The sequence below is a fragment of the Athene noctua genome, chromosome 5 (assembly GCF_965140245.1).
Source record: "Athene noctua chromosome 5, bAthNoc1.hap1.1, whole genome shotgun sequence".
Lineage (NCBI taxonomy): Eukaryota > Metazoa > Chordata > Aves > Strigiformes > Strigidae > Athene > Athene noctua.
Window position 1 is genome coordinate 45,087,775 of NC_134041.1, and position 14,086 is coordinate 45,101,860.

Sequence of the window (14,086 nt, forward strand, 5' to 3'; positions counted from 1 at the left end):
GGGCGTGTGCAGCCCCCTGCCCCTCTCCTCTCGGGGAGCCCGCAGAGGGGGTCCCGGCCCTGCGAGTCCCCGAGTCCCGGGAGAGCTGCTTGGCCGCCCTTTTGAGGCGCTGGCCCGGCCGGAGACACGAGCGGCAGCCGCCGGACGCTGCCCCGGCAGGGGGGCGGCTCTCCGGGTCCCCACCGCCGCCTCTCGCCCCGCCCCCGGGCCGCCGAGAGCCCGCCGCGGCCTGGCCCGGCCCGTGGGTGCGGCCCCTGGGCCGGGGCTGCCCCGCCCGGCCTGAAAGGGGAAGGCGCGGGGCGGGGGGACGGCTGCTCCTCTCGCAGCGCCGCGACTCGGGCCGCGCTCCACAGCGGGACGCGCTGCAGGTGGGTGCCGGCACCGCTGCCGGCGGGGGGGGCCTGGGGCGGGCGCTGCCGGAGGAGCCGGCCCGGGAGCAGCTGCGGCAGGTGCTTCTCGTTCCCCGTCCCTCCGGGGCGGCTACCGGCCCCGCAGGCGCGGCGCTGCCTGCCCATCGGGCGCCCGCGACCAGCCCCGGGAGCGCCCCGCCGCCGCCGGTGCGAGCACGGCCGAGGGCTGCGGCGTCTGCTCCGCCAGGGGCGGTGTCCTTCTACGCCCCCCCCCCACCCCCCCACCCCCCCCCCCTCCCCGGTGCTGGCGGCGGCAGCGGGGCCGGTGGTCTGCGCGGGCGGGCCGGCCCGCCGGTGTGAACTGTGGGCGCGGGCGACGGTGGCCCCCGCGGGTCCTGCGCGGCTGCCGGTCGCGCTGAGGGTGAGCGCTGAAGGGCTGGGCTGGGCTGACCTACCCGAGCTCTCGGCAGAGGCACCGGAGTGCTCCTCTGCTGCTGGGAAGGAGCGAAGGCAACAGTTTGAGTTCTCAGCTGTCAGCTTGGGCCTGGCTCTGCCAGGACGCGTGTGAGCAGCCTGGGTGGTTTCAGCGGGGCTACTGAAGAGCACGAGTTAAGCATCTGCTTAACTGTGCAGGATCAGAGTCTTGGCACCTGAACAAGCGTTCAAAGCGCTTTTGTGTAACTTGCTTCATCTTCCTCTACGAGATTAGATCTCAGGAGTGTCCTCACTCTCCTGTGTTCTGCCTTCTCTCCCTGTGCATCCCTCCTCAGCCCTTTGTTTATGGCAGCTCAGCCAGGTCACATTCCTCTGGTGTGCTCGGAGCCAGGGAGCTGTTTGGTTTGGTTGTTTTTTTTCTTTTTACGTGAGGGCGTCAATTGTTTTATTGAAGATAAGACTCATCTCTAGCTTCTTTACTGTAATTCTATCAAATGTGATCAGACTAGTCTGTCAGGACTTTATCAATCCCCAGTGCTTCCTACACAAGGTTTCACAACCTTCTGGGGTGTTTAATGACTTTTCTTTTAATGTGGTGCTTCTCTGCAGAAGGAAGCTGAAATGTAGGGCAGTAAATGGAAGACTCTTTTGCCCACCTACCCCTCTTGACCACTTCTCTAAAGTTTGGTGCACTTGTATCTATCCGGTTTTCTTTGCAGTCTCAAGAACTTGTTCAACTTGGCTGTCATACAGACATAACACCTTCTTAAGACTAAAATGTGCACTGAACTGTCATGTGCTTTCACTTCAAGGTCTATGGCTCACATGAATATTTGGAAATGGCCCCGAGCCTTTCTGTCTCTTGCATCCAGGGATTACAAATAATGTTCTTAAGTTCTTCCACGCTGCAGACCTGAGACCTCTCACAAGGAGCACAGCCTCACATCAGCTGCTTCTGTCTTACAACCATGTTGCACGCGAGGGGAAAAGGCCATCCGGAAGAACCTGCTGTTGCAGAGTACCATGGTGTCACAAACCGTCTCTGTCCCTTTCAGAAGACAACCAGGAAGCCTGTGAATATGGAGTGGGAGGAATCTCGCCACCTAGGCAGATTTAATGTATGAAGAGAGGCCAGATGGGGAAGCAAATGTGTGGTGTTTGACACCATCCCCCAGCTCCATTTCTTGAAGGTGTGTGTAGTTTCAAATGCCTTGACAAGCTGAGATACAAATCTTTATTTCTCTTCTCAGTTGTTATGGACCGCTATTTTCTTTAGTACCCTGGCTGTGACCTATGGACTGCCAACTTCCTGCTGGCCCACAGATTCCTGCCTTGCCTCTAGAGCTTCCTCCATAAAACTCCAATGAGCCAGGAAGGATGTTGAAGATGGGCCCAAGGCCCCAGAAGTTTGGAACTGGCCTGGGACTTGGGGATGGATTTGGACATCAATCTTTGTCCAAAACGGATGAGGACGAGCAGAGCATTTCTGATGCCGCTTTGTGGAACCAGTAGCACCTAGATTGGTGCGAAGTATGAGTTATTCTGATGCTGACCTGATCGCTGCTGTGGTTGTTCTCTTTGGTCTTTTGGGGATCTGGGTTTTCTTCACTCTCTGTGTTTCTTGTGGGCTGCCATGAAGATGTTGAAACAAAAATGCTAGAAAGGTATGCTGTTTTGGGCAGACCATCTGTCTAGATCTGTACATCTACAGGGCTGTAGGCTGCCTGAGGAGGGATATATTTGAAGGAGAGGTTTTTTTCTTGCTTGTTGTTTTCTATACTAAAATACTAATACTAGTATTAGTATACTGTAATACTAAGCATACCATAATACTAATATTAGTATTGTAGTGTTAGTTTTATTTACCCAGGTGACTTTGTAAAGCAGAAGTCTGTGATAAACCAGAGCACAGAAGCCCACCAAGTATTGGGTTGGATGTGATTGATGGTTAGACTTCCCTGCTTCAACATATGCTTTATTAACTGTATACAGCTTTGTATCTTGTAGATTTTTACTAGGGGTTCCCCTGGGCAGCTTCTGCTTGTAGTTTAACATCTTCCTGCAGTGGCAGAATTGCTCTCGGAGCTGCATACCTGACTGCTTGCATGGGGTTTTGGCTTCCATAAATTAGCCACAGCTGGGTTAGCTGCCATCAACTTGATGGTAGAAGATGGCCCTGTTTTTTATGGAACTGCTCAACAGATGAGGCAAACTTTGGTTTCTTATTCCAGGAAGAGTTTTGAGCATTCAAGTGAAGATGCCTTTTCTGTTTGGTTTCAAATGAATTGTGCTGCTTTGTTAACTCTTGAGATGTTTGCAATGAAAACACTTCTTACTGTGAGCAAGTGCTTGATAAACACTAGGATGTAGTAGAGGAAATAATTCAGCCTCATGGATATGTGTTTCCTAGTCCTTGGCAGGAACTAGGCAATACAAAGTACTGGAGGAGAGGAAGAGATGCAGAGGGTGGGATCCTTGCAAGGGGGTCTGTTCACAGCCTTTTTTTCATGGGCTTCTCTGCTTAGACTGCTGGCTGTCAAGAGTTTTTAGTACTTCAACCTAGTAAAAGGCACCTGAATTAAAGAAACATCTATCTTTAGAACTGTAGCTGTTCAGTTACTTCACTCAAGTTAAATTGATGTAATCTTCCACTGATGTCAAAATCATACCCCGTCAAACATGTTGAATAGGGCAAAATCAAGGGACAGATTTTCAGCCCAGTAAGAGGTTTCTCAGGAGAGTTTGAGGGATGTTTTCTCTCTGCTCCCTTTCTGCTGCATCCCATTTCAATTTCAGTGTTTTGCTGTGCCTCTGAAAGCAAACTCCCAGCAGCTGATGGTGGCCAGACATGCAGTGCAGGCAGGGATGCTGCTGCCTGCAGTGGCAGCCATGTGAGGGCTTCTACCTGCCCACCCCTCCTGCAGCAGGCTCTGGTCCTGGCTCTTACTGAGATGCCTGCTCTGCCCTATGTGCTGCAGTGGTGAAACTTCAAGCCTCTGTGGCACGGGCTTTTTTAATGGTTTTCTTGAATGCTGACTTCTGACTGTTAGTGTTAATTGTGGTGTTAGAGGGATTGCTCTGTGTAAATAGGCTAGTTTTCACGACCTTACTGAGTGCTTCTCATGACAACAGGGAAGGCTATGCTCACCATTTACAAGCCACCTTCTTTCAGTGGCAGTGCTGATTTAGCCCCTAGCCCAGGACTTCAGACCACAAACAAGGAGGTGGTTCTGTCTGCTCAGCTCTCGGATTGGGTGTGGCATCTGTTGCATATACTTGGATTTTGCACCTCGAGGTGCAGGCTGTGAATTCACCTCCCCACAGAATCCTGTTCCAGTGCCCAACTGTTTGGAGGTTTCTTGAAGACCACTTGCCTGCAGCCCGGCAGTGGGTGCAGGCAGCTGAGCTCCTGTAGCCAGAGGGCTGGGCTGCAGCCAGTGCCCCATGCTGCGGATGGCGCTGCGCTGCCTGCAGCTCCTGCCCTTGCTGGAGGATCCTGCTGCAAAGCTCGTGGGGTAGCTGTACCTTCATGTTCAGTGTTGGTAAGAGGAAAAGTGAGGAGGTGAGCAGGTGGATTTTGAGCTTTCCCTCATCTAGCCCTTGTATGCATAATATTTACATTTAGATCTTCTTTCCCTTTTGCTCTCAGCCCGAGATCCTAATGGTGACTAGCTGCTGAATAAGGGATGGAGCCAACAGAGTGCTGCCCTTTGAGCTGGTAGTTAGGCCTTCATTATATCTCAGGAACACTAAAAGGCAGGGATGTGCCTGGTTGAAAGCCTGTTCGATGTATCCAGCACAAATCTAGGGCTGGAGCTGTGACCAGGGTGCCTATCTGGGCACGGACAGAGCAGAGATCAGCTATGGTGGGATTGAGCTGGGGTAGGAAAAAAGGTCCCTTACTGCAGCCTGGCATCTTCTCACCACTTGGGAAGATTTACAGCCTCCCTTGTTGCCTGGGCAGGGAGAAGGGGTTCCTGAACCAGCACCTTCAGGGATTTCTCCTGATGTTGGAAGGGATAAAGCAGCCAAGACCAGTCTGCGAGTCTCCTGTGTCAGCATCTTTCCCTGGCCTGAGGGCTGAGATTGACCCCTTGCTTGTCATTTGGATTTTGGTAGCCCCCAGAGGGTCCTGGCAGAGCTGAGGGTCTCAGCAGTGTCTGGCACATAGGTCCATGGCAGGATGTGGTCCTTGCTGAAAATGGGTAACAGGGTTTTTTTCTTTAAATAATTATTCCTTTCACCTGCACTGTTTCTTCACTTTTTCCTTGTTGCCCAGTGAGAAAACACCCCACATATAAAACCACCTCTTCTGCTCTTCTCAGCACACTGGGTGCATGACCCACCAGGTGCCCCGGGACGAGCCTATACCTGTTCTTGTTATGGAGCCTGTCCTGAGATCCCACTGTCCTGGAGGCGGCCAGCAGTATGGGGCTGCCACCCCTCCCTCTCTCCCCTAGAAGCTGCACGCACCCGGGATCTGCTGTACAATGTCATAGCCAAATGCTTTACCTTCCTCAGTGTTGAGCAGGATAAATCCCCCTTGGGCCTCTCAAGTAAGCGAGAACTAGACCAGCTTTGTGGACTGTAGCTCCCTGGTGGTCAGTGCTGCCAGCATGAGCCAGCCTGTTCCTGCTGACAGGGAGGAAGGATACTGGGCAGATCCTTACCTTCCTTGCAGGGCTTCTGCTCTCTTCTCCAGCCCATCACCTTTGTCTCTGTCCTCCTGGAGCTCTTGTTCTGCAGGTCCAACCACCCCCTTGGTATCTGCTAGTGTTTCTCATTGTTCCTGCAGGCACAGCCACCCAGTTGTCCCTGGGTGGGAAGGGTGGCAGTCCAAGCCCTAGTAGGAGTTGCCGTTGAAACAGGGTAGGGTCTCAGCCGGCAGCTGCTCTGTTTCTTTCCCATGTCCATGACCACATGGGCCAGGAAAGCAATGGGGGTGGGGGAAGAGTATGGTGCTTTTATTCTCCCCTGTACACACTTCCATGCACTGTTTCTGCTCAGAGATATCCAGCTGCTGAGGGGAATCTGAAGATTGTATTTAGCAGGATCTTATCCATGACTTTCTTTCCTGCCTCTTAATTGATCAAGCAATAGTGGACAGGCTGGCAGAAAATCTTGGACCAAATTCTGCTCTACCACATTCCAGCAGCCCCCCTGGGGTTTAGTGTGTGGGGCCATCCAAAATCCACTTATAATTGTCCCCATTGTAATTTCTTCCCCTCCACCCGCCCCTTTGTAGCATGTCTGAACTGGGTCCTCAGGACATGGCTCTGCTTCTGACTGTTCCCAAATAATTATCATGTAATTCTCCCAAAATAATGTAAGGTGTGGGTGAGGCGCGTTCACTTCCAGTGATGTAGCAACATCCCTTACACAACAGAAATGCTGGGTGTTTCACCAGACTGGGAATGGCATGATGGCTGTAGGAGTGTGACTAAGGGGCGTCAGTGTGCCATGGGTGTTGCACATTATCTCTGGGGCTGCTTTCTGGGTTTGCCTTCTTCCAGTGCACCAGTATCCTGGTGCTTGCTTTCCCTTTCCAGCCCTTTCCCCTGAGCCTCCTGATCCTCCCACAGCTGATTCGTAGCAGAGCAGCTCTCCATCCAGACCCCTGCTGCACTGTCTGGGATTGCAGTTCCTCTTGGAGGGTCCTGCTGTGGCCCAGGCTCATTCCTGCCCTGTCTGTGCTGAGCAAGGTGGCTTGCCAGTGTTGTGGGGGCCAAAGCCAGAGTGTGCCTCTCAGCATTCCCACCGGGCTTTGCATGCCTCCCAGCGAGCTTGCACAAACATCAAGGGCTCAGAGGGAACCAGCCATTCTGGTTGGGCAGAAATAGAAATGAAATCCAGCTATGCTGGTTCTGTAGCGGTAACTGGGGATTGAGCAGCGAGTGTCTGTGCTGGTGCTGTGACCCCGCAGAGCTCCTGAGCTGCTCTCCCTCTCTAACCTTCTGCAAGTCAGTCTGCTAGTTTTTGAGCCTTAGGAGCACAGAGAGGTTTTGAATTTCTGGAAAAGTCCCTTAAATACACCCTGATACCTGACTTTTTTTTTTTCCATTCGTTGATTTTTGTTGGTGGCTTTTTGGTTTGGGGTTTTGTTTTTTGTTTTGTTTTGTTGTTTTTGTTTTTTTTTTCCGGGGATGAACTCAGACTGCTCTCCTCTCCCAGCTCATGATTGTCTGGCTTGCAGCTATGATCCCAGTTGTTAGTTGCCCAAGTACATGACAGAGCATTTCATACTACATTAATGGCATGTTTCTCTTCTTGCAGTGATGAAGATGATGAAGGTGCTACTGTGCCCTGCTGCTCTTCTCTTCCTAGTGGCTGCGTTCAGTCTGGAGCCATCTCACTGTGCCAAGGTGCTGATCATGCCCACCATAGTCTTTGACAGCCACTTGCGTGTCTTCATGCGAGTGGCAGAGGCACTGACTGACCGGGGCCATGACCCTGTGCTACTTCTTCATGAGGGTCGGGATCTGGAAACCTACCTGCCTGGCTTCCGCATGCAGAGGTACTGGGGTATCTTCAGCACAGAGAGTGCAGATGCCTGGGTGCAGGAGAAGATAAAGCGTGTCTTCCAAGGGAAGATGACCTCTCTGGAGATGTTTTCCTTTTTGGAGAAGTACCTGGAAAACTGTGACCTAGTGCTAGGAAACTCTACCCTTCTGCAGAAACTCCAGCATGAGCACTTTGACCTACTGTTGGTGGACCCCAATGAGATGTGTGGCTTTATCCTGGCCCACATTCTCCAGGTCAAATATGCTGTGATCTCCACTGGTTTCTGGTTTCCAGCAGAGATTGGTGCAACTTCCCCCATTGCCTATGTCCCCGAGTTCAACTCCCTGATGACAGATAGGATGGGCTTCTTTGGTAGGACTTGGAATCTCCTGGTCTACATGATCACTCGCGTGGCCACAAAGCTAGTCATCCTGCCCAAGTTTGAACGTCTCATGGAGAAGCACAGCGTGGAGCCAAAGACATCCATGTTGGACCTTGTCCATGGAACTAGCCTCTTCTTCCTCTGTAACGATGTGGTGCTGGACTTTCCCCGCCCAACACTCCCCCATGTCATTTTCACAGGAGGGATCCTTGCTGAGCCTGCAAAGCCCCTCCCAGTGGTAAGTGCAGGAAAGCTTTGAGCTGCAATTGTATGTTAACCTGGGGAGTTACTAAGTGCAAATCTGCTTTTGAAGAGCCTTGTAAAGGCTGTGACACCCCAGAAGTCTGGAAAGCTGCTGTGCTTTGGTGCCTTGGTGCAGCAGGGAGACAGGGAGCACTGAGGACTGTGAGGCTGTAGGGAGGATGTAAAATTAAGTTGTCCACCCTGATGCAGGATTTAGCTTCGCTGTCCACGTAAAATGGTGTGTGGCCATTGTCCTAAATGGGCAGTGTTGCCCCTGGGACTTGGTCATGTGTAGCTTGCTTGTTCCTATATTTGAAGCAGAAATGGGAAGAACAATTAGTCTTCATTGCTTCATCACTGATTTATGTCAGTCCAGAATTTCCTCCTTAATCCTATTTCTTGCAGAGCGTTTCTGCTCTCAAGCTTGTAGTCTTAAGAACCTTCTAGAGAAGAGCTGTGCTTGATCTCTTCATCAATTCAATGTGGAATCCCAAAGTGTACAAAACAGAAGTGTGTCATCCCCTTTTTCTCAAGGTCCAGCCCTGAGGGAAAACTCCCCAGTCATCCCAGAGGCTTTCTCTGGCCTGTACCTCCCTATCCCCAGTAATAAGTTCAGAGGGACAAGCTCTTAAAGCCTTTAACTGAAGACAATATTGGAACAGAGCAGGACCTGTCTGCCATTCCTCCCATTGCCTTACCAGTCTTACAAACAATGAGGGGAAATAGACCTGGATAATGATACTTGAGCACTCAGGTTGTCCTGGTGTCCCAACTAAGGGACTGAAAATGAGGTAATATACAAGTTTCAAATTATTAGAGGCCTGTCAAGATTTCTGATGGCAGCTTTAATAGAGACAATGTTTTGGGTGTCAGTATTTTCCAGTTAAAAGGAAAAAGTGAGATCAGATGCTTTAGAACAGAAGTTTTCCAGATGTGTATGGCTGCACATCACTCTTTCCTGTGTGCCACAGTATGCAGGTAATGCAACACACATAGGGTGCTTCAATAGCTGTGTCAGAGTGGCTGCCTCACAGCTCTTGCAAAACACTGGCTTGGTCTAATCTGGCCACGTACACACCTGCCTTATAAAGAAGGGAGTTGTTTGCTGGGGCATTAGTCATATGCTTCACAGCTTCCAGAACTGATCCCAAGGCACCTAAGGGAAGAATGATGAAGATAAGTCCAGAGCCCTTATAGTAGGCAGTGGCTGTCATGCTAGTAGGTAGGCATGCCTGTGTCCAGGTTACAGGATGCCAGCAGGAGAGAGCCTCTGTAGGTCTAGGTGTAGCTTAAGGAATCTCCCATCTGAACTGGAGCAGAGTTAGGTAATTGAGATGTTTATTTCCTCGTATTTGAAACACTCTGATTGTGAGTTCCTCTAATTAGGACTCAGTGAAATAGAGATACATGTTTGAGAGATGATGAGAACTCTTGCTGGTCAACCATGCTTCTCTAGCAACTTTAATGCTGTTTCTGAAAGTCAAATGTTAAGTCCCAATTATAATGAATAAGGTAAGCATCTGTTTTATGAGTCATTGAACTTTTATTTAGAAAAGTAAAACTAGCACTTTCTCTTCTTTAGCAGTTTTAGTGGTTGTATTGCTCAAAGGATGTGAAACTCAAGGGAATGAAGGAACCAAAATCCTTTAGTTAAAAACTTTTTGATTCTTGGTTGTTGTGTTGTTTTAGGGCTTTTTAAGCATTTCTGCAAAGATAGGTTGAGCCTCTGAAGCACACAACAAAGGACAAATATCCCCAGAGAATAACACTAAAATGTGTTTTGTAACTCTTCTGTACTATGATACTCCAACCTGTAGATATTCTGAATTAATCATCCTATTTTTCTCCTCTAATAACATGAAGAATTTTTTTTTTCCCTTCATGTTCTTCTACAGTGTATATTTCAAGGAAGTATTTGTATTCAAAGACAGATTTTATGAAACTTCTCTAAAATGCTCCTGACTGTGTGTGATACATGGGAAACTTGAAGCAGGACAAAATCCGTAATGAGAAATAGGCTCAGCTGAGCCTGGTGTAAAAGGGAATAGGCTGTGTTTGCTCCACAGCAGCTGTGTGGCTGATTTCTTCTCCCTGCAGCCTTCTGGCCCTTGTTGAAAAAAGTACAGACTCTGTCATAGATACAGAACTGTTTATATAGCATTACAGGTAGCCTTTAAGTACAGGACAAACAACTGTGTTTTTTGCTGGAGTACCTTTCTGCCTAGTGACCAAAAACTAAATCTGCTACCTGTAAGTAGCTATCAAGGATGGGTAGAAGTCTCCTGGCAAGATGGCAAAACCTTGTGCCACCTCCAGGACACTTTGAGATGACAGAGTTTGTGGGGGATCTCCAGCAAGATGTTATACCTGACTGCCTGCATGATGTTTCCTCTTGTTGTATCAGCCTACAGCCAGAGACTGTGACAGGCCTCCTGCCTTAGTGGTAATGGAAAATAGCCTTCCTCTTTTTACTCCATTTTTTTTCTCTGCTCTGGCTGCTCCTGTGTGGACCCTATGTTTTCAGAGCTCTTCTTGCCGAAGACTAATTGTGTTACCTCCAAAACGGGAGGTAATACTATGAAATGCAAGTTTTGGACACCTCCCTGCAAGCTCCCAAGCCCAGCAGGTGCTCAAGTAATTTCTGAATTTCTATCTGGCTGGGTGCGGAAATCATAGCAGTTTTAGAATTTGCTGCCTAGTGAAAACCACGTAACTTTGTGCTCCAGGTGGATTTGGCTTTATTCTCTCCATAGACAACTTTCTACTGGCAGAGGCAACAGTAGGAAGGGCCTTTCTCCAACAAGACTTCAAGGCAGCTCTGTGTGTTTTGCCTGCAGGGTCTGCGTCTCTGGGTGGAAGCAGCAGATGTGGGTGTTGTTGTTGTCTCCTTTGGCATCGGGATCCGAGCTCTTCCAAGTGATTTGGTGGAGAAGATGGCTGGCGCATTTGCACGCCTCCCGCAGAGGGTGGTATGGAGGTGAGAAGGGAATGAAATTCCTTCTAACTCAACTTGGATGAAAATCAATGTTGCGGGATGATTCATCTCAAAGCACAGAATTTGCTTTCCATCTCTTGATCTGATTGACATTATAATTGTTCTCTGTGTGTTTCTTTTCCATTTTTTTCCCCTCCTTTATCTCCTCCCATAGATACTTTGGGCAGAAGCCAAGAAACCTGGGTGAAAATACGCTGATGATGGGGTGGCTGCCCCAGAATGACCTGTTAGGTAAGGCTGGGCTCTGTGTGTGTGCATCACTATCAACATCCCTGGAATTTAGCCCAAACCACAGCAAAGGCACACAAGGACAACACCACCTGTGTGGGTCTGAGTCTGTTGCTTGTTGCAAGTCTGACCTATATAAAACATGGTCCTCACCTAACACCTGCTTGAAGCTGCATCTTGGCCCCTATCTCCCTCCTCCTCCAGGTGCTACTTGGCAAGTTTTGGGCTGCCAAAAACCAGATGTGTTCCCAAAGGGTAGCATCCTCTCTGCTCAGCATGCCTGGTTTTCCCTAAACATACATCAACACTGTGTGTTGAGGAAGCCACCAATAGCCCTGTTTCAGCATGGAAGGCACTGACCTGCTGCCATTTCTTTGCCTGCAGGCCATCCCAACGTGAAAGCTTTCGTCAGCCACTGCGGGATGAATGGTGTATTTGAGGCAATTTATCACGGTGTGCCAGTGGTGGGATTCCCTTTCTATGGGGACCAGTTTGACATTATGACCAGAGTGCAGGCAAAGGGCATGGGTATCCTCATGGACTGGAGCAGAGTAAAAGAAGAGGATCTTTACCAGGCTGTCGTCACCGTTATCTCTGACCCCAGGTGAGGCATCTGGAAGCATCGAGCTCTTCCTTGGTGCAGACTGTATGTAGGGACCAGCATGTCTTTGTGTTGACTCCTACGCAGCCTGTGGTGGCTTCTTGACCAAGCAGAGTTGCAAGCATTGCTCAGCTGGACAGGCATGCCTTGAAATCCTGAGATGCAGTCCAGGAGGAGATACTCCAGCATCTGCTGTTGGAGAGCGTGATCTAGTCCTGTTTGACTGTAATTTTCTTAAATCTTTATGAGATGCTGAGGCACAAACCCCTTCTCATTTTAATGCCAGCCTGTCATCAGGGAAAGTGAGATCACAACCTCACACTGGGATCTCCCTAGTCTTGTCCAAACAGCTTTCTGTAGAAACAGTTAGTGTAGAGAGTGAACTGCAGGTAATATTCCATCTGTTCCTTCTGATAATCAGATACTCCGCCCTTTCCTAGATCTGCTACAGCACAGTGACACAGGGCTCCCACTTTCTAACAGACACATGCAACTGCTAATATTTGAAATGCTGTCCAAGAGCTTGATTTATTGGGGTTTTTTTCCTTTGTTACCTATTATGAGCTCTCAACAACTTATACTATCAGTAGGTGTTGCATCTCAGTACCTTTAAGGATTTGGCCAGTCATCACATGTGCAACTGTTGCTTGATGCTGGGTGAGGTCTTTGGGTGTAAACTCTCAGAAAGCAACAATCCACATGAACCCACTGAGCAGGTACTTGGGAGCTGAACTGCCAGTCTTGTTAACAAGACACAAAGTAAAATACACTCTGGCTTTTGCTGCCATGGCTAATGATTGCCATCAGAGTGGCTTTCAGAGGCATATATGAAGAGTATCATGAAAGAAATTTGCCACTCTCCCAAGGTATCATTTGGGACTTGAAAGCACCACTGGACACCTCAGGCCACTTCTCAGCTATGAAACTCCAGTTAGGAGGATAACTTCTTGTTCTTCCCTTGCAGCTACAGAAAAGCAGCCAAACTCATCTCGGCTCTGCACCTGGACAGACCAATGCATGCTCTCAATAGGACAGTGTATTGGCTGGAGTACATCCTTCGTCATGATGGGGCACCATATCTTCGCCCTGCTGTCTATGACCTCTCCTTATATGAGTACTTCTGTCTGGACATCTTGGCTCTTCTATTCTTGTGCCTGGCCAGTATTGGATTCATCCTCTACAAATCTGTGATGTGGTTCAGAAGGAAGGGTGCCAGTCCTGTGTATCAGAATGGCAATTGCATGAAAGGTCACTTCACAGAAGAAAAGAAATTTCAGTAGTGGCTCAGTGCATTCCAGGGCACATCCCATCACTGTGAAACAAACTGCTGCTGTGCCAAGAAATGTGCGGCACGCAGGCATGGAGAGAGGTGAAAGATCAGCAGGTCTGGATGAGAGAGGGGCAGGGTGTGTGTGGGGGGAGTATTGCAGAGGCCTGTGTGCACACCTCTGTGTACAGCACCTGTGGGTGGGGGCACGAATTCAGGTGTGGGTGGAAGCACTTGGCCAGGATGCTGGGAATGGGGCATGGGTAGGTAGACTTCCAGGGAGGAGTGCAAGTTGTTCCCTTTGTACTGCACGTTGGTTTAGATGTTGGTGTTGCTCTTCTGGTTTTTTGGATCTTTCATGGAGGCTATGGAGGTAGGAATAGCATTTTGTGTATTGCAGACACAGTTTCTCCTCTGCCTTGTTACCAAGAGTCCCAGGAGTCTGGATTCCTTTATGTGCAGGTGAGGACCTGAAGTAGAGTGTGGACAGGGAAGGGCACTGAAAGTATCATCTACAAGAGAATGGGATTGGTCTGTTTTAAATTCTGTGGGTAAATATTGTTCTTCCTGCTTCAGTCAACCCTCTGCAATCCTGTTTGTTTGAGCTAAATTATTATTTTTTAAAATAAAGTGATACTCTTTCTTGTGTGTGGCAGTTCTCTGGTCTTGGTTTAGTGTGATCCTTGTAACAGGATGTTGTTCAAGCAAGGTTAAAGTGCTTTTTCCTTCTTGTTACTACTGCTATGGTCTCCACGTAGCTCTGGATCCCTACAAACCTCCATCAGCTATTCCTTTTGGTCTTCCCCACAGGGTTTCAGGCAGTAGCTTCCCTTCTCTGTCAGCATGTGACACACACCCACACCCATGGAGCCTCCAAACGTGATAAAAAAGAATTTGGAACAGATGCAAGTGCCAGGAGAGCAAACAGTAGCTTGCAGAGCTGCTCTTAGGCAATGGGACATACAGCACGTTTATAGAAGCAACAAACTCTGTTTTTTCTGAAGAAAACAGAAATGCTTGCTCCTTTCATTGTGAACAGGCATACGCTTGCCCCACTTGGGGACATGGTATGGAATGATATGTA

General features: G+C 49.2%; 1 protein-coding gene across 2 annotated transcripts; it reads left to right on the forward strand.

The window, feature by feature from the left end:
• Positions 1–263: 263 nt before the first annotated feature.
• On the forward strand, positions 264–13,602 carry LOC141961434 (2-hydroxyacylsphingosine 1-beta-galactosyltransferase-like). 2 transcript variants are annotated; one of them, XM_074908328.1, is made up of 6 exons: positions 264–368; positions 7,059–7,906; positions 10,749–10,888; positions 11,061–11,137; positions 11,519–11,738; positions 12,700–13,602. In XM_074908328.1, exons 2-6 carry the CDS (start codon positions 7,061–7,063, stop codon positions 13,013–13,015), a joined length of 1,599 nt encoding a protein of 532 aa, XP_074764429.1. In that variant the 5' UTR covers positions 264–368; positions 7,059–7,060; the 3' UTR covers positions 13,016–13,602. The 2 variants fall into 2 exon arrangements, with proteins under 2 accessions (XP_074764429.1, XP_074764430.1); XM_074908329.1 differs by lacking the exon at positions 264–368 and having other exon boundaries at positions 6,921–7,906.
• Positions 13,603–14,086: the final 484 nt, after the last annotated feature.

Coding starts and splice junctions, on each gene's coding strand:
- LOC141961434 (XM_074908328.1), top strand. CDS start 7,061: ATGAAGATGATGAAGGTGCTACTGTGCCCTGCTGCTCTTCTCTTCCTA. Junction 7,907..10,748: donor CTGCAAAGCCCCTCCCAGTG/GTAAGTGCAGGA, acceptor TTTTGCCTGCAG/GGTCTGCGTCTCTGGGTGGA. Junction 11,739..12,699: donor ACCGTTATCTCTGACCCCAG/GTGAGGCATCTG, acceptor CTTCCCTTGCAG/CTACAGAAAAGCAGCCAAAC.